Source organism: Mirounga angustirostris, unplaced genomic scaffold, assembly GCF_029215605.1.
Source record: "Mirounga angustirostris isolate CCGP_5_RB_7025 unplaced genomic scaffold, mMirAng1.0.hap1 SCAF_9, whole genome shotgun sequence".
NCBI classification, from domain to species: Eukaryota; Metazoa; Chordata; class Mammalia; order Carnivora; family Phocidae; genus Mirounga; species Mirounga angustirostris.
The window spans coordinates 103,442,081-103,466,711 of record NW_026991717.1 but is presented as its reverse complement, the minus strand read 5'-3'; the positions used below and the strand labels follow the sequence as shown (position 1 = coordinate 103,466,711).

The following is a 24,631-nucleotide window of genomic DNA, read 5'->3' as shown; positions in this document are numbered from 1 at the left end:
AAGCAGTACACTGCCCCACAAGACTTAAACATTGAATAAAACTGGAGGTTCTCCTCGGAGGCCCGCACAGGTCCCGACCTAACTGGGAATACCACTCTTGTTGACTAGGGACTGTTTACGGTGTAGCTCCTGGAGACCGTTAGGGACCTGGGACTAAGTAAATTAGTTTTACAAAAATTCTCGACAGATTCGGGTTGATGTTGGCGTGGAATTCAGGAATAGAGAGCAATGACTAAGCATACAATTACAAAATTTAATCCTTAGAGAATTTTAGAATTCACTGGAGAGAGCGGCTTTTCCTCCAGAGTTCCCGGCGTTGTAACGAATCCGCGTCTTAAAGTCTAAGGGCTATTTGACATCGCCTCTCCCACGTGTTCTCTCCCATCCAGCGGCTGCGGCGCCCGCCCTGACCCAGACCCTCCGCCCCTAGATTCGACTGGCAGCGCAGCCCCCCAGCCTCGCACTGGTGTCGGATGCGAGAGCCTGTGCTTAAGTATGGTCTCTTTTCTCTGCCCTTAAGAATCTCGGGTTCCCAGGCGGGGGGCAACGGGCTACGCTCTGGGAAGGTGGCGGGATCTCTGGAGGAGGCCGCCGCGTGTACGTGGGACTGGGGGGGGGGTGCGGAGACCGGCAGCGCGTCCCCAAAGCAGGTTTGGGAGCTGCCGGGAGACCGTATCACTGGGGCGAGGGTCGGAATTTGAAGCTCTGAGCCACCCCCAATCCGGGTTTGGGGAGTAGGGGTCTTGTTTTGGAACAGTGAGTTAAATGTAAAGCATCCACGCGGTGACCTTGAGCTCACAGACTGGAGACCCTCCTTTAACTGAAAGGTCGTCTCTAGACAGAATGCCATGACCCCACACCCCTTATCTGATATGCTAATTTTTGAGGACGTTTAGACGTTTCCCTTCACGCATTACTAAAGGGTTTTTTTTTTAATCAAAACAAAAAATGTAATCTGCTGTAAAGTTAAATAACAGTTTATTTCTGTATCTCATCTGTCTACTTTCATAGAAAATAAATCTTAGAATTAAAAGGGACCTTAGGGGCTCAGCTTTGGAGAACCTTTTAATTATTCTTGATAAATTTCTGTAATTATTTCTGTCATTATTTCTTATGTCAGTTACATTTCTCTCTTCGTTATTGGGCTCTTACTAGGTACCTGTTCGTTCACAATTTGTTTTATAATTGTAGGTGAATTAAAAGATATAGTAACAATGTCAGAGACTTTGAAGATGACTTAACTCCCTTATTTTCTAGGTGAAACAAATATGAAAGAAAAAGTGACCTTCCCTCTGTAGTCTCTAAGGTGTGAGGGTAGGCATAGAAACTTACTAAAATGACTTGAATAAATTATTTGATTTGGATCTTACAAACCCCTTTCATATCAGACCTGGGGTTAAAACTCAAGTAGTCTTGCCCCCATCTAGTCCAATGCTTATAGGCTCACCCTTCAGGCCTGGAAGCGATGCTTTAAACCCAAAAGCAGTAATCTTTCAAAAGTATTTTTTGCCTTGATTAGTAGTAAGTTGAGTTGGGGTTGCCAGTTATCAGACAAAACTTACTAAACCTGCTGCAAATAATCTAAAGCAAAGGGACGTGGCAGAGCCATATTTTGTATCGATCAGATAAGTTCAGATCAATTTAGAAATCTGACCTATCAAAGACAATGATAGCCCTGAAACAAAAAATATGGCTCACAAAGTTTTCTTATGTCTTTTGTGTTATTGTTAACATCTTTACTTATTTACTTCCTCTTTCTCAACTCTTATACCTCCATATGTACATATATAAATAGTTACACTTTTTTTGCTGCCTGGTTTGCAAGTAAGTTTCAGACATGACCTTTAACCCTAATTTCTTCAGCATGTATCTCCTTAAGAACAGTCTATTACATAGCCACAGTAAGATTATCACACCTAATAAGGTAACATTCAGATTTCTTCAACTATCCCAAAAATGTCTTTATTTTTAACGCAGAAAATTTTTTTTTTTGATTCAAGGTCGAAAGTTCACACATTGTTTACTTGTCAGGACTGTTTAGTCACTTAATCTAGAACAGCCTTCTACCCCTTTTATGACTTTAACTTTTTAAAATGACTAGTCTAGTTGTCTTACAAATTGTGCCACATTGTGGATTTTCCTAGTTATTCACTCATGATCAGAATCAGATCAAACATTTTTGGCAAGAATACTACATAGTTGATACTGTGTCTTTATTGGTTATGGTGGTGACTGCCAGATCTTTCCAATGTAAAGGGACTGGTTTCCTTTGGTGATAAGTAACCTATGGAGGTACTTTGAGACCCTGGATATATCCTGTTCCCCAGCCATCTTTCACCCATTGTTTTATCGTTCATTCATGATCCTTGCCTGACTCACAAGATTATCAATTACCAGTACCAGACATGCAGAGACTAGGGTCAGTTATCATGGTGATGGCCAAGGACATCAGAAGAATCACTTATTGTAAACTAAGTTTGAACAGAATTAGAAATTTGGCTCCAGACCTGGTACAAATCTGCATATGATTCCAAAAAAGAAATGGAGGGCATCTCCCCTGTCACATCCTAGTCCTTTGATTGTTTCGTTTTGTTTTCAAAAATTTCTGGGAATTGTTTGTCCTTTTGTGTTTATCTAAACATACTACCTGGAAAGATTAGGATGTTAAGTACTTCTTAATACCTATAACACATATGCTAAGGAATTGTAACCTCAGAACAGACTGAGGAAACTAATTTCACTTACCGAAAACAATTTAGCCAACAGAAGTTTAGATTTCGTCAAATAGCTTTAGAGCTTGAAGAGGCCTCAGCAGTCAAATTGTAATCCCCTCATTTTTCAGGTAAGAAATCAGTCATTGGAAACATTCAAGCAAAGGTTGGACAACTAATTTTCCGGAACAAAAGGAAAACTCATGCATCAGAAAAGGTTTGAATTGATGACAGATAAGATTTCTCTTTACTCTTAAGTTCCCTAGTTTTATTATATATTTTGTTTGACACAAAAATAACTTAGCATTGTTATCATTCCCAAGACCTAAGCCAGAGATTCTAGAACTTTCTTATCCCTTCCTTCCCTCTGCAGGTTTCAGGGATATAACCATAAGGTAACCTCTGGTAGGATATGTTTCTACAATAACAGACATCTGCTGTAATAGCTGAAAACTAGGACTAAATCAAAGGGCAGCCACATTGCTTCTACCTGTTTCATCATCAGGTGGTTTGTGTGGCTGTTGGACTTTGTCAGTCAGCATAATTTAGTATTAACTATAAAATAGAATGCCCCAAGACTTAGAAGACCCCAAACTAGCAACTGAATATGAAAATCATTCACTCAATTATCTCCAATATTTTCTAGGAACAAGTGCCTATAATTAAATATACCATAATCTTGATATTGGTGACTACACAGAAGAGCTTTGGAGACTTAGGCGGACTTGAGAAAACTGTTAGCTCTTAGTTCAGTTACAGGTCTGGGAAGATATTTGAAAAATATATATATATAATTGAATGACTAGAGAAAAGAAAATCATAATGTTAACAGCTGTATTGAATAGAACTATTTCTCTTTTATTTTCCAAATTCTCAAGAAATATTACTCATAAACTTTAAAGGAAGAGATATATACTATTAATGACTATATTAAAAATAATACCAAGAAAATAATTTTTTTTTTTAGAGATTTTATTTATCCATTTATTTTAGAGAGAGCATGCACATAAGCAGGGGTAGGGGCAGAGGGAGAGAGAATCTGAAGCAGACTCCACACTCAGCACGGAGCCAGGTACGGGGCTCGATCTCATGACCCCAAAATCATGACCCAAGCCAAAACCAAGAGTCCAACACTCAACTGACTGAGCCACCCAGGCACCCCCCAAGAAAATAATTTTTAAATAAGATTCATACCAAGAACATTTGGGGCACTTCTCATCTGTGTGTTATCAAAGACTTCCCAATAACAACCATATTTGTCACCATGAGTTGTATACTAAGGGGCAAGTGGGGTAGAGTCAGCACAGTGTTACCAGTCTCTGAAACTTAACATTTAAAGATTTCATATCTTCTGCCTTTCTGGAACTCTAGTTAAAAAGTGATTATATATTAATTTTAACCTGAAGAAATGAAAGGAATAGGAAAAAGAACGGGATTTTGACATCACAATCAGTGAACATGCAAATTTCTAAGGTTCTTATAAGAAAATCAGATCTGTTAACGTTTTTGGTGTGAGGTGTAGAAACACCAGTGTCCTGAAGTACAGTGAATGTACTACACAATTCAAAAGGATCAAGGTCTTACGGATGAACTTCTGTCATTTCAGCTAGAGGCCTGTTGTTCCATAATGCACTTTTTTTTTTTTAAGATTTTATCTATTTATTTGATAGACAGTGAGAGATGGAACACAAGCAGGAGGAGTGGAAGAAGGAGAACCACATCTTCTTCATTCATCTGTCAATGGACATCTGGGCTCTTTCCATAGTTTGGCTATCATCTACATTGCTATCATATAGCAATCTATATGCTATCTATAGCATATATCTATAGATATATATAGCATATATCTATAGCATATATCTATAGCATATATCATCTACATGGCTATCATAAACATTGGGGTGCAGGTGCCCCTTCGGATCCCTATGTTTGTATCTTTAGGGTAATCGCCCTTTTATTTTTTTTTTTAAGTTCCCGCAAAACAGTGTTTCATTTAATACCTGTTTTCACAAAAGTTATCTTACCAGTTCTTGGATATTTTCAGGCTGTTTTTTGAGTGAGAAGCCGAAAGAAGTCTAGTTCTGAGCGTTTGCTAACACTTCCTACACTGCCCACTGAATGTTGTTCTTGGGCAGGGAGTAGACAGCTGGGCAACTTCATTTTTTTTATATTAAACTTTTTATTTTGAGATTGTAGATTCACGTGCAGTTGTAGGGAAAAATGCAGACATACCTTGTGCCCTTTACCCAGTTTTCCACAGTGGTAACTAACATATTACAAAACATCACACTATCCCAACCCAGATATTGATGATACAGTCAAGATACAGAACATTTCCATCACAGAAGTCTCTCATTTTGCCTTTTTATAGCAATACTCACTTCCCTCCTACCTATATCCCCTCCTTAACCCCTGGCAATCACTAATATTCTCCATTTCTTTAATTTTGTCATTTCATGAATGTTATATAAATCATATAAAACCTTTTGGAATTGGCTTTTTTCTTTCAGCATAATTCTCTAGAGATTTATGCAATTTTTGTGCATCAATAACTCATTCCTTTTTATTGCTGAGTAGTATTCCATGGTACTGGTGTACCAGTTTAACCATTCACCTACTGAAGAACATTTGGGTTGTTTCCAGTTTTTGACTATTAGAAAGTTTCCATATACAATCACATACAGGTTTTTGTGTGACCATAAGTTTTTATTTCTCTGTGATAAATGCCAAGGAATACAATTACTGGGTCATACGGTAGTTGCATGTTTAATTTTCTTTTTCTTTTTTTAGATTTTATTTATTTGACAGAGACAGAGCAAGAGAGGGAACACAAGCAGGTGGAGTGGGAGAGGGAGAAGTAGGCTTGCTGCTGAGCAGGGAGCCTGATTCAGGGCTGGAGCCCGATGCGGGGCTTGATCCCAGGACCCTGGGTCATGACCTGAGCCAAAGGCAGATGCTTAACAACTGAGCCACCCAGGCACCCCGCATGTTTAATTTTCTAAGATACTGCCAACCTGTTTGCTGGAGTAGCACACAATTTTATATTACTACTAGGAATATCTGAGTGATCCAGTTTTTCCACATACCAGCATTTGGTGTTGTCACTATATATATATATATATATATATATTTTTTTTTTTTTTTAAGATTTTATTTATTTATTTGACACAGAGAGAGAGACAGCCAGAGAGGGAACACAAGCAGGGGGAGCGGGAGAGGGAGAAGCAGTCTCCTGGCCGAGCAGGGAGCCCGATGGTGGGGCTTGATCCTAGGACCTGGGGATCATAACCTGAGCCGAAGGCATACATTTAATGACTGAGCCACCCAGGCGCCCCTGTCACTATAAATTGTAATAATTTTATGTTTCACATTTAAGTTCCTGATCCATTTTGAGTTAATTTTTATATAAGTCATATATAAATGAGAGACTTAGTGAGGTTAAATTTTTTCTTTTGGATGTACAGTTGTTCTAGTACCATTTGTTGAAAAGGCTATCCTTCATTTCATTGCTTTTGCCCCTTTACTAAAAATCAACTGGGCGGGGCGCCTTGGTGGCTCAGTCTTTGGGCAGCTGCCTTCGGCTCAGGTCATGATCCCAGGGCCCTGGGATGGAGCCCTGCATCGGGCTCCCTGATCAGCCGGGGAGCCTGCTTCTCCCTCTCCCACTTCCCCTGCTGTGTTCCCTCTCTCACTGTGTCTCTCTCTGTCAAATAAATAAATAAAATCTTTAAAAAAAAAAATCAATGGGGCATATTTGTGTGACTCTAATTCTGGGTTCTCTGTTCTGTTCTATTGATCTATGTGTCTGCTACTCCACCCATAGCACACAATACTGATTACTGTAGCTCTGTAATAGGTCTTAAAATCAGGTAGACTGATTTCCCCCATTTTATTCTTTTTTTTTAAATTTGTTTTAGCTATTTTCCAATCCATGAACACAGTATGTCTCTCCATTTATTTAGGTCTTTGATTTTTTTCATCAGCATTTTGTAGTTTTCAGCATACAAGTCTTGTACATGCTTTGATTTACCCCTAAATTTTTTTTGAGTGATTGTTAATAGTATTGTACTTTTCATTGCCTGAGTGTTCACTGCCAAGTATTTAGAGATAGAATTGATTTTTTGCACGCTTATATTGTATCCTGTCTTTCCTGAACTTACTAGTTCTGAGAGTTTCTTTGTAGATCCCTTGGGATTTTCTAAGTTCACAATTATGTCATCTGCAAAGAGAAACAATTTTATTTTCTTCCTTTACAGTCTGTATGTCTTACTTCCTTTTCTTGCTTTACTGCACTGGGTAGAACTTCCAGCAGTATATTAAGAGTGGTAAGAGCAGATACCCTGCCTTGCTCACAATCTTAGAAGAAAATATTTAGTCTTTCACCATTAACTGTGGTTTTTTGTAGATGCTCATTATCAAGTTGAAGTTCTCTTTTCCTTATTTTCAAAGAGTTTTTATCATGAATGGGTGTTGAATTTGTCAAATGCTGTTTCTGCATCAATTGATATGATATCTCATGATTTTTCTCCAAATACTGAAACAGTCTTGCATCTCTGGAGTAAACTCCACTTATTCAAGATGTATAATTATTTTTCTATATTGCTGAATTACATTTGCTATTATTTTATCAAGGATTTTTATGTCTGTGTTTGTTGTGCTATTATGCTTTTGATGTCTGCAGGGTCTATGGTGATGTATCCTGTTTCATTCCTTATAATGATAATGTGATTTCTTTTTTTTTTTTTTTACTCTTGCTAGAGGCTTGTCTGTTATAATCTTTTCAAAGAACCAGCTCGTTGTTTTATTGACTTTTGTTGCACTTGTTTTCATTTTCATTAACTTCTGCTCTTTATTATTTTCTTCCTTCTACATGCTTTGGGTTTATTCTGTTCTTTTTCTAAGTGCTTGAAGTGGAAGTTTAGATTGTGGATTTCAGACCTTTACTTTTCTCTATTATATGCAGTTAGTTGTCAGTTTTCCTCTCGGCTCTGATTTAGCTGTGCCCCACAAATTTTGATGTGTTGTATTTGCAGTTTCATTCAGTTCAATGATTTTTTTCTCCTTTGAGACTTCCTCTTTGACCCATGGATTATTTAGAAGTAGTTTATTTCCCAAATGTTTGAGATTTTCCTGTTATCTTTCCGTTACTGAATTCCAGTTTGATTCTATTGTGGTCAGAGAACACATTCTATATAATTTCAATTCTTTTAAATTTGTTGAGGCTAGTTTTATGGCCCAGGATACATGGTTTATCCTGGTCTGTGTTCCATGGGCACTTGATAAAAATGTGTATTCTGTGGTATTGGGTAAAATGTTCTATAAATGTGGATTGTGGGTTGATAGTATTTTTTTTCTATATCCTTGTAAATTTTCTGTCTAGTTCTATTGATTGTTGAGAGAGGAGTGTTGAAGTCCCCAACTGTATCTGTTTCTTTCTCCTTTCAGTTCTACTCTATTTTGCAACTTTCTTCTTTGGTGCGTATACATTTAAGATTGCTGTGTTTTCTTGGTAGATTAATCCTTAAGTCCCTTTCTGTCTTGTAATTTCCTTTGCTCTGACATCTACTTTGTCTGACATTAATATATCCACTATTTTCTTTTGATTGGTTACATGGTAGATCTTTTTCTATCCTTTTATTTTCAACCTGTCTGTATCATTATATTTGAAGTAAATTCCTTAGAGAGGGGCGCCTGGGTGGCTCGTTCGTTAAGCATCTGCCTTCAGCTCAGGTCATGATCCCAGGGTCCTGGGATGGAGCCCCACATCGGGCTCCCTGCTCAGCGGGAAGCCTGCTTCTCCCTCTCCCCCTGCTGTGTTCCCTCGCTCACTGTGTTTCTGTCAAATAAATAAAATCTTAAAAAAAAAAAAATTTTCTTAGAGACAGCATATAGTTGGTAATGTTTTTTAATCCATTCTACCAGTCTCTCTTAATTGAATATTGACACCAATTATATTTAATGTATTTGTTTATTAGGGCTTAAATTTGCTATTTTTTATTTTCTGTTCTGTTTTTCTTGCCTTTCTGTGGATTACATGAATATATTTTGGAATTTCATTTTGATTTATCTATAGTATTTTTGAGAATGTTTCCTTATGTATCCTTTTTAGTGACTGCTCTAGTTACTTCATGATATTTATATACCTTATCACAGTCTAATGGTGTCAACACCAGTTTCAGTGAAGTATAGAAACCTTACCTCCCTTTACCTTTACCATATTTATTAATATACATTTAAAACAACATTAGACAGTTTTATAATTTTTGCTTCAACTGTCAAACAGTTTAGGACACTTTAGAAGAGAAGTGTTTTGCACTTACTCATATTTGTTATTATTCTGTTTTTCCTCCTTCTTGATGTTCCAAGTATCCTATTATCATTTCCTTTCTGTTTAGAACTTTAATTCTTTTTTTAAGGTAGGTCAGCTGGCAACAAATTCTAGTTTCCTTCATTTGAGAATGTCTTGATTTCCCCTTCATTCCTGAAGTGTATTTTTTCTGGATGCAGGTTCTGGGTTGACTGATGTCATCCTAATTGTTTTCCCCTGTAGGTAAGATGTTACTTTTTCACTTGCTACTTTCAAAAATTTTTGTCTTTAGTTTTCAGATGCTTGGCTGTGCTGTATCTTGATGTAGATTTCTGTGTGTTTATGCTCTTTGACATTCATTCAGCTTCTCTTAGATGCATAAATTTATCTTTTGCCAAATTTGGGATGTTTTCAGCCATTATTTCTTCTAGTACTTTTACAGCCTTGCTCTTTTCTCCTCTTCTTCCAGGACTCTGTTGAAACAAATATTTGATCTTTTGTTACATCATATAGGTTCCCTGGTACTCTGTTCATTTTTTTCATTATATTTTTCTGTTTGAATATTCCGATTGGTTCATTCTATTTTCTATCTTCTGGTTTGCTGATTGCTTCCTCTGTCCCCATTCTGCTATTGATTCTATCTGTTCAGTTTATTTTGGTTATTTAATTTTTCACTTCTTAAGATTTCCATTTGGTTCTTCTAATATCTTGTTTGTTTCAGGCATATTGTATTTTTTATAATAGCCATTTTAAAATCTTTGTCAGATAATTTGAAATCTGTCATCTCAATATTGGATATATATTATCTTTTTTCATTCAGTTTGAGATTTTTTTTTTTAAAGATTTTATTTATTTATTTGACAGAGAGAGACATAGCGAGAGAGGGAACACAAGCAGGGGGAGTAGGAGAGGGAGAAGCAGGCTTCCCCGCGGAGCAGGGAGCCCAATGCGGGGCTCGATCCCAGGACCCTGGGATCATGACCTGAGCTGAAGGCAGACGCTTAATGACTGAGCCACCCAGGCGCCCCCAGTTTGAGATTTTCTTAGTTCTTGGTATGATGATTGATTTTTTTTTTTTAATTGTAACTTACATTTTGCATACTGTGTTATGAGGCTCTAGATCTTGTTTAAACCTTTTCTAGCTGGCTCCTTTTGCCACTGCTCCATTAGCAGAAGTCAGGGAGTGGGCATGCTGCGTCATTACTACTAGATGTAGGATAGAAGTCCAGGTGCCTCACTGTCACTTAAGGTATATGGGGCTGGTCTGCTCCTCAGTACTGCTGGGCAAGAGAGTAGGAGTTATGGCTCTCCAGCAGGCCTCCATTGGTAGGAGAGGGACTGGAGAGGGACTGGAGTGCCTCATTACTGCTCCCCACATGGTCCCCACTGACACCAGAAGAGGATATGTGAACTCATTACCACAGGACAGTAATGCAAGCCTTGGATCTCAAAGAGGCCTCCTTTGATACCACCCAGAGGGAAGAGAGAAGGGTAACCCATTACTGCCAATTGAGGTAGAAGTCCAGACTCCTCATGTTGTTTCCACTGACACTTGTTGGGGTTGGGGGAGCCCTCATTAATGCCCAGTAAGGATGAAAGTCCCTGCTTCCAAATCTCCCTTCTCTGAAGTGTGAGGGACTTAGTGCTTCATTATAGCTTAGTGAGGGTGGAAGTCTAGGCTCCTAACTTGGCTTATGTTGATATGGGTGGATGGGGGATACAGGCCAGTGTTTTTGTTTGCCTGGAGTACACAGTTATTGTTTAAAAGTTTTCTATCTTATAGGCTTCCCCTTTCCTGGCCCTTTGGCTAGATAGGGCCAGCTTTGGGGAGATGGGGGGTTTTGACTGTGCCCATTGGCATTTGCAGATTGCTGGCTTCTTCAGCTCCAACTCTGTGATAGAGGAGACAAAAAAGAGAGCAATTCCCCACTGTTTTGTTTCTCAGGTCCCAAGGGCCCTGGCCAATATACTTTATTCTCTCCACCTTTTTAAAGTCTTATGTTTGTTTTATGTCATGTCCAGTATTTTTAGTTGTACTTAGGTTGAAGAATAAGGAAAAACACATCTCTTGCTCCATCTTCCCAGAAGCACAAGTCCTAAACTGCATTGTATAATATAGAGTCTTCTCTTTGACTGGTTAGTGGTATTTTATAATAGCACAGCAGTACTTGAAAAATTGTGACCTTCAGTTAATTGATGGTATTTTTCAGGTAGCTTATATGGTAAAAACATATGCAGTTGACCCTTGAACAACAAGACAGATTTGAACTACATAGGTCCACTTATATGCAGATTTTTTACAGTACTGTATTATTAATGTCTTATGATTTTTTTTTGAGAGTGTGGGAGCGGGGGGGGATAGTGAGGGGCAGAGGGAGAGAGCATCTTAAGCAGACTCCCCACTGAGCATGGAGCTCCACATGGGGCTTGATCCCACAACCCATGTGATCATGACCTGAGCCGAAATCACAAGTCTGAGTTTAACCAACTGAGCCACCCAGGCGCCCCACGTGGATGGTGTTTATTAACAATTAATAGAAACTTTGTATTTATGTAGAGATAGTAAAAGAATCATTATTATCACAGGTCAAAGTTACATTAAAATAGTTAAGTACTTGCAGGAAGACACCAGAGATCTCTTGGTTTCCCTTAAAACCTTACTAGGAACGAGGCTTTAACAAGTAACCTTGCAAGGTAATAGAACAAGCTGTCTTAAAACTGGAGATTTAGTTAGAGGGGGCCTTGGGAGCCTATAGCCAGCATTAAAAAATCTAATTCTGTAAACTGTAGTGTTCTTCATTGCCATTAATGACCTAGGGGATTGTGGAGAGGGGAATATAATTATATACTCCATTAGAAATTTATAAAATAAAAACAGTAATTTCAGGTAAATTTTGTTTCATTTATTTTCATAAACTCTTCCTGTTTTAATTACCTAACTTTTTAGCTAGCCTAAAAATATTTGTTCAGGGGCGCCTGGGTGGCTCAGTCGACTGTTAAGCGTCTGCCTTTGGCTCAGGTCATGATCTCGGGGTCCTGGGATCAAGCCCCGCATCGGGCTCTCTGCTCCGCAGGAAGCCTGCTTCTCCCTCTCCCACTCCCCCTGCTTGTGTTCCCTCTCTCGCTGGTCTCTCTCTGTCAAATAAATAAATAAAATCTTTAAAAAAAAATAAATAAATAAATAAATAAAAATATTTGTTCAGAGACTGACAAACTTTTTCTTAATTTTTAAATCAGGTGACTAATAAACATACCAATAGAATATGGCTGCACAAATACCAGAATCTGATCAGATAAAACAGGTAAGGTATTATAATTAACAAAAAAGAATTTTGCAAAAAATTTAGGGCTAACTGGGTACAACCATGTCAGTCAGTGATCCCACAAAATAACTTCATATTTCATTTCCAAAAATGGATTTTAAATGATATGAAATATTTATTTTTCAGATATCCAGGAATGAATAAATATTCAACTAGAAAATTGGACTATATTTTGTAGATCATACCATGCAGGTCATATTATGCCCATTTGAGTTAGTGAAAGAACTGTTGATTTCAAGTATTACAGGGTATTTTCCCCAAATACAAAACATCAGTAATTAAAGTTTCAAAACATCTTTGCTTTAAAAAACCAAATATTAAAGAATGTTCTGATTTGTTCGTAGTTTAAGGAATTTCTTGGAACCTACAATAAACTTACAGAAACCTGCTTTTTGGATTGCGTTAAAGACTTCACAACAAGAGAAGTAAAACCTGAAGAGGTATGAAAAGTGTTGCCCACTAAAAATTCTCTAAACCTGTCATAAACAATAGAAATGGGATGCCTCTAACCATTTCCCTTGTTCCTAGTTGCTACAGGAATTTGGGTTACTTAATATGTTCCACTGCTCAGAGGAACTGAAGCAGTCAGGGACCCATGGCATTGAAGTTAATGATCACAAATTTAATATGACAGCCTGTCATATATAATGTAGCATGGCAGATTTTTTTTTTTTTTATAAGATGCCTAGGGCTTGCTGAATTACTGTTCCATAGCAAAGAAAGATTCTTACTAATTAGCTTTCAGTCAAGATGGCCTGGCTAGAGAAACTTGATATGGCTCTTCTATCTGACCCTGACAACTCAAGTTAATTTTGGAAAAAGCAGAGCTTGAATATGGCGGCTCATATTGCATAGGTGGACTCTGAAAACTCAATCCTATGAGATCTCTTAATTTTTAATATCCTCATCAAAACATTTATATATTGGCTAAAAGTGACATAAACTTCCTCCAGTGTAAGATGTTGATCAACATTCATGCCAAGAACATATAACCAGCAATCAACAAGTCCTTGTTAAATAAATGACAAAGCTTGAAAAATGCTAAGTATAGTATTCTTCTTGTTAAAAAGAAATGTTGAAATTTAAGAATGTGCAGAATGGAGTTTCTCATTAAAAAGGAACAAACTTACTCCTGGGCCTATGTTTTAACAATCAGAATGAGGGATGGAAAAGTCAGGGATATACCATTGTTTTTAGTGCTTATAAACTGGTAGGCATTCAGTATATATTAATTCTTGTAAATGGATAAAACTATTAACAATTGAAAGCTATATGGACTTGCTACTCATTCATACCATTTAGTTCTCATCTATTGAAAGAAAAGAAAAGCACCCACTGGTTGTTCATTTAGAGTACGTGCACTTTTTAAAAATTAATATTTCTGTGTTGCCTCTTGGATCTTCTCTTTTTATTTCTAGACCACCTGTTCCGAACATTGCTTACAGAAATATTTAAAAATGACACAAAGAATATCCATGAGATTTCAGGAATATCATATTCAGCAGAATGAAGCCCTGGCAGCCAAAGCAGGACTTCTTGGCCAACCACGATAGAGAAGTCCTAATGGATGGACTTTTGATGAAAGATTGCCAGCAGCTGTTGTGATGGAAATGAGGATTCATCTGATAGAATCCCCTGAAAGCAGTAGCCACCATATTAAACTCTCTGTCATAACTTTGGCAAATGGAAACAACTGGAGAAACAAAATTGCTATTTACTGAGAATAATCAAAATAGGAGGTCTTATTGTTCAATGAAAATAATAAGATGCAACATTTGTTGAGGCCTTAAGATTCAGCAGCTTGGTAATTTCATTAGAAAAATAAACCATTGTTTCTTCAATTGTGACTGTTAATTTTAAAGCAAAATATGTGTTCAATCATGTATGAGATAGAAACAATTTTTTATTACTAAAAGTAAAATAAATGGAAATATCACTGGGCAGTTGTTTATACTATATAGAGTACCATAGTATTCTGACTGGACTGTGGATACGTTGAAATGTTTTTCAGTCACGATCGTCCTCCAAGTATTCCTGTTCATTCATGTCTGCCTCAAATTGCTGGTAAATACATAAAATAGTTACTTGCTAATCATTTCAACGCACGATCGTTTCTTGCCTCCCTTCTTGTGTCAGGGTAGGCATTATACATTCGTATCTTAGCCATATTTTTCATATGTCTACAGGAAACATTCCATCTGAGACTACCTTGTGAATATGTAAGAGTTGACTAGTATGCTCTAGTGGAGACTGTGTTTTGTGTTTTGTTCAAAAGCTGAGTCCAACATGAATGATTCTCAGTCCAACATTACACAGTGTATTCTCATCCATGATGTGTGATCAGTGCAATAAAAAGTGAACTGAAGTTAAAGTAGTGTCTTATGGCTAAATGAATCCTAAAACAAATCCAAGCATCTGCAGGGAATTCTAGTTGATACATAAATATACCAAGAAATTTGGTAAATGTTAAGTAGACTAATACCCACTAGTAAATTGGCTTCTGAGTGGATTTCATTTGGTACCAATCTAAACTTGCACTTAAGAGAACACTAATTTAAGTTAGCCTATATGTTTCCATTACCAAAGTGATTTCTATGTTTTGTCATATTTGAAGCCAAAAGTATTATTCTGCTTTGATAAATTATGGTTTTCTGTATTACATCTAATTTTTAAGCTATTGCATCATTTAACTAACAATACCATTTAACTTAGAGGCCTCTGTTGACATTACAGTCAGTAATCATTAGGGCTTTGAAGGTACAAAGACAAAATATTAACAGTGCTACCTTTAAAGTGGAAATGTTGAAACATCTATAAGACTCAACAAAATATACAATTCACTGTAGTTAAAGGAACATGAAAAATAAGCTTGTTTCATCATAAGGCAAGAAAAGCAACCAAAAATTCAGAAATTTTACTTATTTAAAGCTCCCATCCACACACAAACTTTGCTATTTTTACGTAATCAAGCCTAACATGGTTATTTCTGTTATTTACTGGTTATTTACATTTAGCAAAGACAAGTATGTGCTCACCTGGCAAATAAGGGGAATTTTGTGTAACAGCATCTCAAATACCTGAGGAGGGAGTGTGAGTTTGAAAACCTTCAGAAGTTCCTGTGGTTGTCCACACACTAAAAGGGCATTGCTGAGATGTTCAACCCCCAACTGATGCTCTCCTGAAACAGATTGATAAGGTTTAAAGCAAAATGTTAACATTCTTCCAAATAAACATTCCACAAATTACCAAGAAAGCACCAAGTATTGAAATTAAAAAAAGCATATCAAACTACAGACTACTTAAACAAGTCTTAAAAGGAGTAAATACTATAATGGGAAAATGTTGAACTGCCAATTAGATTCACTGTGATCAAGCTGCAAGATGAATAATTTTGTGACCCAAATTACTATTAAAAAGTGCACTTTTGCTTTAGAAATACTCATGTTCTACAATGTAGGTTCGCAAGAGTGGGGTATTGAGTGTTTATTTTAAAGATTGTTTTCTGCTGTTACTGATAGGAGATAGATTATCTTTAACTCTACATGTGGGATTGTTGAAATATAAAGGAAACACCTGATGTTCTGGCTAAACGAGACTTTAAAAAAATAGATTGTATTACCAAAGAGTTTGAAACGGTTTAGTGTAACACGAATTACATAGCTAGGGGAAGAAAAGATATTTATGAACTTTGATTTCTAAGTAGTTTTAAGATGAATTTTAGGATGATTGGCTATAAAGAATGAAAATTTATGTAGTATGGAAATTAATCATAGAATTTCTGTTTAAATTTTAACATGGAATCACTTAGTCTCACTACTTCATTCCAGGAAACTGAGGCAAAGATCAGTGAAATGATTTAAATTTTCAGAACTAATTAATGCCAAAATTAGTAATTGAACTTAATTTTCTGAACCTTGAGACCACAGTGTGCTGCCTCTTCAGGTGTTACATAATTTCCCATTTATTGGTTGAAATACGTGGTCATCTGAAGAGAAAAGTGCATGAAGGGCAGAAAATATTGCTTCCCAGATTTGTATTAAGTGTAAACTGAAAAACCATCAGAAGGATATTTCTTAGATGAAATACTGTGCTAGTGTTTCACTAAAAGGTTTATTTTATTAAAGATTTATTTATTTTAGAGAGAGAGCACAAGCCAGGGGGTAGGGGGCAGAGGGAGAGAATCTCAAGCGGACTCCCCGCTGAGCACGGAGCAGGACTCCAACCCACTACCCTGAGATCATGACCTGAGCTGAAACCAAGAGTCACTCAACCAACTGAGCCACCCAGGTGGCCCTAAAAGGTTTATTTTAAATTAATAAAATTACAGCTTTATGGAGATGACACATAAGGTCAAAATACTTCGGTCGTATTAAACCTTTTAAAGAAAGATAACATAGTGCCTCCTGTCAGGGCACCTGGGTGGCTCAGTTGGTTAAGCGTCTGCCTTCAGCTCACGTCAAGATCTCAGGGTCCTGGGATTGAGTTGCGTATCGGGCTCCCTGCTCAGTGGGGGGGTCTGCTGCTCCTTCTGACCCTCCCCACTGCTCATGCTTTCCTGTTGTCTCTCAAATAAATAAATGATTTTTAAAAAATAGTGACTCCTCTCAGGATGATAGAGTTAATGTGACACAAAAACAATAATCAATTTGATCAAGTCAACCAACCAATAAATTCAATCAAATCAGCTAATCAGAAATTTCAATCAAAATTATTGGCTCTATGGTCCTATGTAGACATAACCACAATTGAGATGGCTATGGGACTATACTATTTGACAGCAAAGTAATGAAAATTGGGGGTGTGGCAGAGAGGAGTGGAGAAAATTAAAAGGATTACAGAAAACTAGGTGAAAAATTATTGCATTAGAACACTAGTTCTCAAACAGTGTATTGTAATAACCTAGAGTTTTAAAAAATACTGACACCTGGGTCCCATCCCAGAGATTCTGATTTAATTGGTTTGGGGTTTGGTGGGGATTTAAATAAGCAACCAAGATGAGAACTCCATTAAGTAAAATATGGGCATACATAACCCTTAAAGAGCTAATTAATCACCCTTAAGAGGTAAAGTTTAATTTTTTAAGATTTTATTTATTAGAGAGAACACAAGCAGGGAGGAGGAGCAGAGGGAGAGGGAGAAGACGACCCCCCCCAAACAAGGAGCCGGATTCGGGGCTCCATCCCAGGACCCTGGGATCATGACCTGAGCCAAAGACAGACCTGAGCTGAAGACAGACCAGAGCTGAAGACAGACCAACTGAGCCATCCAGGCGCTCCAGAGGTAAAAAATTTAAAAACCAAGTTTGCAATTTTTGTTTTAATAGTCTCAGTATTTGTAACATCTTCACCTCTAAGTCTAACTGAACTATTACATGAAAGCTTTTAAACAAAGTGAATAAGAATAGGGGCATCGGGGTGCCTGGGTGGCTCAGTCGTTAAGCATCTGCCTTCGGCTCAGGTCATGATCCCAGGGTCCTGGTATCGAGCCCCGCATCGGGCTCCCTGCTCAGCGGGAAGCCTGCTTCTCCCTCTCCCTCTCCCTCTGCCTCTGCTTGTGTTCCCTCTCTGGCTGTCTCTCTCTGTCAAATAAATAAATAAAACTAAAAAAAAAAAAAAGAATAGGGGCACCTGGGTGGCTTAGTCGTTAAGTGTCTGCCTTCCAGTCTGGTCATGATCCCCGGGTCCTGGGATGGAGCCCTGCATCAGGTTCCCTGCTCTTCGGGAAGCCTGCTTCTCCCTCTCCCACTCCCCCTGCTTGTGTTCCCTTTCTCACTCTCTCTCTCTCTCAAATAAATAAAATCTTTAAAAAAAAAATAAAGTGAATAAGAATATATCATGTAATTGTTTATTTATAATTCCTACTTTTTCTCTCCATATTTATACTATCCCAATTCAAAAAATGTTAAAGCCAAAAGGGTTTGCTATTTTAATTGCCCTTATGTCCAAGCAGTATCCACATTTAGGAATTAATCCAGAGGAAATAATTCTGTGAGGCCCCCAGTTTTTTTTTTTTTTCAAGATTTTATTCATTGAGGGGCGCCTGGGTGGCTCAGTTGTTAAGCGTCTGCCTTTGGCTCAGGTCATGATCCCAGGATCCTGGGATCGAGCCCCGCATCGGGCTCCCTGCTCCGCAGTAAGCCTGCTTCTCCCTCTCCACTCCCCCTGCTTGTGTTCCTCTCTCGCTGTCTCTCCCTGTCAAATAAATAAATAAAAAATCTTAAAAAAAGATTTTATTGATTGAGAGAGAATTGAAGCAGACTCTGTGCTGAGCGCAGAGCTCTACTCCTGGTTAGGCTCAGGATGCTGAGATCATGACCCGAGGGGAAACCAAGATTCAGACCTCAGCTGATGAGCTACCCAGGCACCCTGTGAGGCGTCTAGTTTATATTTATATAATGGGGGGGCACTTTTTTTTTTAAGATTTTATTTTTTTTAAGTAATCTCTATCTGCAATGTGGGCTCAAACTTACAACCCCGAGATCGACTCACATGCTGTATTGAGCCAGCCAGGCATCTGGGGGGCCCTTTTAAGAAAAAGAATATAAAATTATGAATACAAAATTGCTAGGACTCTTCCCAGAACCTTCAAAGAAGTTTGAGCAAATGAAGGTCCTTAAAGTTTATGCTTTACCACCCTGTATAAAATCACTCCTGTTTATATCATTTAAGTCATTTCCAACTATTCATTTTGTCATTTTTTTTTTAAAGATTGTATTTGACAGAGAGAGAGAGAGATCACAGTGGGGGGTGGGGGGGCGGGGGGGGAGAGGGAGAAGCCGGCTCCCAGCCAAGCAGGGAGCCTGATGCGGGGCTCGATCCCAGGACCCTGGGCCACCCAGGCGCCCCCCATTTTGTCATCTTTAAGATATATTTAGCCCATTTATAAAATTTCCCAGAAGAAAAGATTAGTATTGAATAAAACACTAAAACTTAAAATTATAATGATTAATGTGCAATGACTTTTTTTCATTTCTCAAAACCTTTATCATGGTATTAAGCCACTGAATTAAAGTAAAAATCTTGGGTATTGCTATGAGTTGTCCAGGATCTTGACTTTGTTTTTCATCAATTCTGGAGGATGCTACCTCTTAAGTGCAGGGTGAAAAAACCTTTTCAAAAAAGACAAAAGAGCAAAAACAGCTACAGGCACTATGATGGGAGGAAATTTGAAACACTTGAAAAAAAGATACATAAACGGGTATCATGCTCATTTATCCAGCAACATCATTCATCCCTTACAAAAGAAGCCTGAAAACAAATTATTTTTCTTTCCAGGGTTTAATACCAGAACAAAGACATGATTGTTACATACAGCATTTACAAAATATTTATATGATCTACCATTATTTTATCTAACGATATTGTGAAGCCTTCTCAAAACTATGTGGAGGGGCACCTGGGTGGCTCCGTCGTTGAGCGTCTGCCTTCGGCTCAGGTCATGATTCCAGGGTCCTGGGATCGAGCCCCGCATCGGGCTCCCTGCTCAGCCAGGAGCCTGCTTCTCCCTCTCCCACTCCCCCTGCTTGTGTTCCCCTCTCTCGCTGTGTCTCTCTCTGTCAAATAAATAAAATCTTAAAAAAAAAAAAAAAAAACTATGTGGAATTCGGTGGGGATAAATTATAATTCAAAATACAGTTGATGGCCATTAAGTCCAAGGTAGCCCCTACATACATCACTACGTTAGACACAGTACAAGAATGGTCATTTATAATGATTTCATCATCAAAATAAGTAATTATTGTGTTAAGAATAAGAATGCAGGAGATTTTTTATAAAACAGTTCAATTTTTTTTTTAAAGATTTTATTTATTTGAGAGAGAGAGAATGAGAGAGAGAGAGCACATGAGAGGGGGGAGGGTCAGAGGGAGAAGCAGACCCCCTGCTGAGCAAGGAGCCCGACATGGGACTCGATCCCGGGACTCCAGGATCATGACCTGAGCCGAAGGCAGTCGCTTAACCAACTGAGCCACTCAGGCGCCCAAACAGTTCAAATTTTTTTAAGTTTTAATTCATAAAACATTTGGGTCATTTGGAAAAGTCATTTACTTAGAATTTTACCTGACAATAAATGAAGTGTTAACTGTATTTGGCTTTGCTTCTTCATCTGCTCATTCCAAAGACTGCCACAGAAACCTGAATGCTATGTATAATATGGTGAGATGAACAGTGTGACCAAGTGCAAATCTCTTTAACTAAAGCAAGTTGGTTAACACATATAGCTAGGTTTTGGGTTTTTTCTTTGAGAGAGAGAGTGGGGGTGAGTAGGGGCAGAGGCAGAGAGAATTTTAAGCAGGCTCCAGACTGAGCTTGGAGCCCGAAATGGGGCTCAATCTCACAACCCTGAGAACGTACCTGAGCCAAAATCAAGAGTCGGGAGGCTTAACTGACTGAGCCACCCAGGTGCCCCAAGTTTTTTGACATATAAATACCAATCTAAAATTTTTTCAACATATATATGTGCTTACAAAAGAGTATTTACATTCTCACCTCTAGATAACCAAAGTTGTCCCATTTGTACCTCTTGCAGAAAAAGTTCTTGCAATTTTTCATTCTTTGCTGGATCCCACAACTAAAAGATTCACAAAATATTTAACAATGAGTAATGAATGTAAGGTATAGGGTTACTGATCAAAATTATTTAATTTTTATTTAAGAAGGCATATCTTGAACCTAATCTCTAAATCCAAGGTATGATAAACACAATTTTCTTTATAATAGTTCAACAACTTAAGATGGAATTACAATTTCAGGCAATTAAAAAAAAATCCATGGCATATTGAAATTGGGTTGAGATGCTTGTAATAACTCATCTGTATTTTACCCAGCTTCCTAAGTACACATACCAGAAATCCTACTGTAATTAACTACAACACACCTAGTTTTGTAGGTTGCAAAATTATTTTCTTGCCTGGGCTTTTAACAGTGTTTTTCGGTTTGGCAAAGGGCATGGCGAGGGACTGGCAGGGCAGTTGGTGACGTTCAGAAGCATGCTGTGGTTTGCTTCAGCCTGGTTCCGGAAGGTGACCAGAGTCACAGGACGGCGTCATCACTGGTATCATGCCCGGGGCTGGTCTTTAAAGGTAGGCAGAGTGGACAAGCCTTGACCCAAAATTATCAACTCCCCTGCCAGTCACTTCAGCTTCAGTCTGTTAAAGCTGGAGGGCTTGTGTGTTTGCGTTTGCTGTCGCCAAGAATTCTCTTTTTAAAATGGGATGGGCCATTTCATAATTCCAAGGGGTTCTTCCTTCCTTCCCTTTCTTTTGTAACCGCACAATAAAAACGACGCCTAGGCCTCATGTAAGCGGGGCGGGGCGCGGGGGGCAGAGGCCGCGGGAGATGCCTGCTCAGAGACCAGCCAGGGGCCCCGAGCACAGCCAGAAGCGGCCCGCGCCCGGAGGTTGCTCACTATAACGCCACCCCGGCGTCGCTAAGCACTTCACCTGGGCGCCCCGTCCCGCAGCCTTCTGCTGCTGGGCTCTTCTTTCTGCAAACACAACATGGCACGTGCTGCTCGGAGCCACCCCGACGCCCGCGTGCGCTCCGCCGAGCCCTCGCCCCGTGGGCCGGCCCGCCGCCCGCCCGGCCGCGCCGCCGTCGCACTCACTGTCCCGCAGGCAGCGCCTGAACGCGGGGTCGCCACGCCGCTTCCGGTCGAAGTAAACGCAGTAACCGAGGAAGGCGACGGCGCCGCAGGCCGCCAGAGCCGCCAGGAGGCCGAGGACCGTGCGGACGCAGGGCATCCGGCCGCGGGCGCCTAGGAGCCGAGCGTTGGGCGCGGGCCGGCGAGCGCGGGGAGCCGGCCGGCCGGCAGGGGGCGTCGGCGCGGCGCCCTTGCCGGCCTCGGGGCTTCCCGCGCGCCGGCCGCAGGCGTGCGGAGCGGCGCGTGGACGCCCGGTCCCGCGGGCGGCCGAGCGAGGAGGAAACCGAGGGTCCGGGAGGACGTGTGGACGAGGTCTCACGGCCGCCGAGTAGCAGAGCTCTGTTCGAACCAGGTCTGTCGCGGTCCAAATTCTGAACCCCTTACGCAAACGCGCTCCTTTCCCTGTGCCGACGACACCCATTCAGGCGAATCACAGTGTGTCAGGAACCTGGTTAGCTGGAACTGGATCCTCCATAAGCCCCTGTTCCCTCTCCTGCAAACTGAAATTGAATCCCAACTTCGGTCTCCTTCTAGCTCGCAGCACTGCCCACTGAGCACCTGAACAGTGCTCCCCACTAGTCCGTGCTCCCCAACCTGGTCTGCCTTGTCACCTGGAAAGAACCCAGTCATCCACAGCCCCCGACCACCTTAGCTCAAGAGCGGGAGGAAAGAGGAGTCTGGAAGCAATAATATTAGCCCTGGGAGTGGGGGCGGGGGGAGTGAATTTGTTGGCCTGGGCCTGACAGCCAAAGGTCCCAGAGCACAATCAACTCTGAGACACCCACGATGCTTACTAGCCTAGATGTGTTGCTAATATTTGCTTTATTCATGCACAGCAGGAAGAATGGAGGTAAGACTGACCCCAAATACAGAATTTTGATTTTTCTACTAAGCCCCAGAGAAGGCATAAGCTAGGTAAGGACCTAAAGAACTAAACAATTTCTCTTTTTTTATTAGGCTAATCAACTGGTAATTTACTGATACTACTAGTGTGTGCTAACAGGACGCTCATTACTGCTTGATTGCCATCAGGGCCCAGAAGCAGCCCAGGCCTTCACAGTTTAACAGGTGTAAGTTACATATAATTGTTTTCTTGAGTACTCTTACGTTCCTTCCTCAGTCTTCTATTTGGGAACTTGGTCTAGTGTCAAAACCCAGTTGTAATCATGAACAGAAGAGAGGACAGCATCAGCGTCCAGTGTTACTGTGATCTGGGAATGGTTTTTGGTTCAGAATCTTGATAATGAGTTTAGTCCAGCTCCAAAGGATCTTTTTCTAGGCTGGTTGGTCTTCTGATAAAAGCACGCTACCAGGGCGCCTGGGTGGCTCAGTTGGTTAAGCGACTGCCTTCGGCTCAGGTCATGATCCTGGAGTCCCGGGATCGAGTCCCGCATCGCGCTCCCTGCTCGGCAGGGAGTCTGCTTCTCCCTCTGACCCTCCCCCCTCTCATGTGCTCCCTCTCTCATTCTCTCTCTCTCAAATAAATAAATAAAATCTTAAAAAAAAAACAAAACACGCTACCAGCCCCTTCCCATCCTTCACTTCCACTGAACTCAGAGTTAATCCCTGAGGTACATGGAAAGGGTTGGGGCCAGGAAAACTGTGGAGACTAGCTGGGTGTTCAAGGACACAGTAAACAGCAACATAGAAAGGAAGGAGAATTATTACAGCAGTTAGAAATAAACAGATTACTGTAGTTGAAATTGTCACAGAGACCATGTTGGAAAATAATTGAAAAATTTTCAAGCAAATTTCTATGGTGAAGGTAGATATTTCTTAAATGTAGACACCATTCTTGCTAAATGGGGGATCAGAATTCCTACAATGCTTTGGTCATTTTCCACATTGAGATAGCATTAATAATTGTCCCAAAACCATGGTTCTATGCTGGATGTTAGCTCTCTCTTCCAGACAGCTTTATGGAGGTATAATTGGTATACAGTAAGTTGCATATATTTAAAGTGTAGCATTTGATACATTTTGACATGTATACATCCATAAAACCATCGCCAAAGTCAAGAGAGTAATAATATCCATCATCCCAAAAGTTTCCTCGGGTCATATGGTAGGAGTATGTTTAATTTTTTAAGAAACTGCCAAACATTTTTCCAAAATGGCTATACCATTTTGCATTCCCACCAATGGTATATGAGACTTCCAATTTCTTCATATAGTCACCCAACCACATTTGGTTGGCCAGCCTTGTTAATTTTAGCATTCTAGTAAGCAAGTAGTAGATTTTCGCTGTAGTTTTAATTGCATTTATTTCCCTAATGCCTAATGAAACCAAACACCTTTTAAAAAAACTGTTTTTTAGAGAAGTTTTAGATTCGCAGCAAAATTGAGTGGAAAGTACAGAGGGTTCCCATATACTCCCTGATCCAACAAATGCACACCCTACCCTAGCATCAACATCCCACACCAGAGTGTCACGTTTGTTATAATTGATGAACCTACATTCACACATCATTATCACCCAAAGTTTATAGTTTACATGAGGGTATGGCTTGATGTACAAATGCGTAATGTTTTGGCAGATGTGTAATATCGATCATTACAGTAACATGCAGAATAGTTTCACTGCCCTAAAAACCCTCTGTGTTCTCCCTATCCATCCTTCCCCTTCTCTCCCCAAACGGTGGCAACAAACT

The 24,631-nt window shown here is 39.6% G+C and overlaps 2 protein-coding genes across 6 annotated transcripts; one reads left to right on the top strand and one right to left on the bottom strand.

Annotated features, from left to right (window-relative positions):
• Positions 1 to 217: 217 nt before the first annotated feature.
• On the top strand, positions 218 to 14,712 carry TIMM9 (translocase of inner mitochondrial membrane 9). 3 transcript variants are annotated; one of them, XM_045900949.2, is made up of 5 exons: positions 218 to 493; positions 2,843 to 2,928; positions 12,256 to 12,320; positions 12,686 to 12,781; positions 13,760 to 14,712. In XM_045900949.2, the coding sequence occupies exons 3-5, from the start codon at positions 12,282 to 12,284 to the stop codon at positions 13,892 to 13,894; spliced, it is 270 nt and encodes an 89-aa protein (XP_045756905.1). In that variant the 5' UTR covers positions 218 to 493; positions 2,843 to 2,928; positions 12,256 to 12,281; the 3' UTR covers positions 13,895 to 14,712. The 3 variants fall into 3 exon arrangements, with proteins under 3 accessions (XP_045756905.1, XP_045756906.1, XP_064427182.1); XM_064571112.1 differs by lacking the exon at positions 218 to 493 and adding an exon at positions 9,219 to 9,261; XM_045900950.3 differs by lacking the exon at positions 2,843 to 2,928 and having other exon boundaries at positions 345 to 493.
• TOMM20L (translocase of outer mitochondrial membrane 20 like) lies at positions 8,537 to 22,417 on the bottom strand. 3 transcript variants are annotated; one of them, XM_064571106.1, is made up of 4 exons: positions 21,781 to 22,167; positions 20,828 to 20,909; positions 15,377 to 15,519; positions 8,537 to 9,491 (listed from the first exon to the last, which is right to left on the bottom strand). In XM_064571106.1, the coding sequence occupies exons 1-4, from the start codon at positions 22,078 to 22,080 to the stop codon at positions 9,375 to 9,377; spliced, it is 642 nt and encodes a 213-aa protein (XP_064427176.1). In that variant the 5' UTR covers positions 22,081 to 22,167; the 3' UTR covers positions 8,537 to 9,374. The 3 variants fall into 3 exon arrangements, with proteins under 3 accessions (XP_064427176.1, XP_064427178.1, XP_064427177.1); XM_064571108.1 differs by lacking the exon at positions 8,537 to 9,491 and adding an exon at positions 14,349 to 14,402 and having other exon boundaries at positions 21,781 to 22,138; XM_064571107.1 differs by lacking the exon at positions 8,537 to 9,491 and having other exon boundaries at positions 14,928 to 15,519; positions 21,781 to 22,417.
• Positions 22,418 to 24,631: the final 2,214 nt, after the last annotated feature.

Bases quoted from the DNA above. Each gene is read 5' to 3' on its own strand.
- TIMM9 (XM_045900949.2), top strand. From the start codon at position 12,282: ATGGCTGCACAAATACCAGAATCTGATCAGATAAAACAG. The intron at 12,321-12,685 runs GTAAGGTATTAT...ATTTGTTCGTAG, and splicing joins AATCTGATCAGATAAAACAG to TTTAAGGAATTTCTTGGAAC. The intron at 12,782-13,759 runs GTATGAAAAGTG...TTTTATTTCTAG, and splicing joins GAGAAGTAAAACCTGAAGAG to ACCACCTGTTCCGAACATTG.
- TOMM20L (XM_064571107.1), bottom strand. From the start codon at position 22,401: ATGGGTGTCGTCGGCACAGGGAAAGGAGCGCGTTTGCGTAAGGGGTTC. The intron at 20,910-21,780 runs GTGAAGTGCTTA...TGAATCTTTTAG, and splicing joins CTGCGGGACGGGGCGCCCAG to TTGTGGGATCCAGCAAAGAA. The intron at 15,520-20,827 runs GTGAGAATGTAA...AATCTGTTTCAG, and splicing joins ACAACTTTGGTTATCTAGAG to GAGAGCATCAGTTGGGGGTT.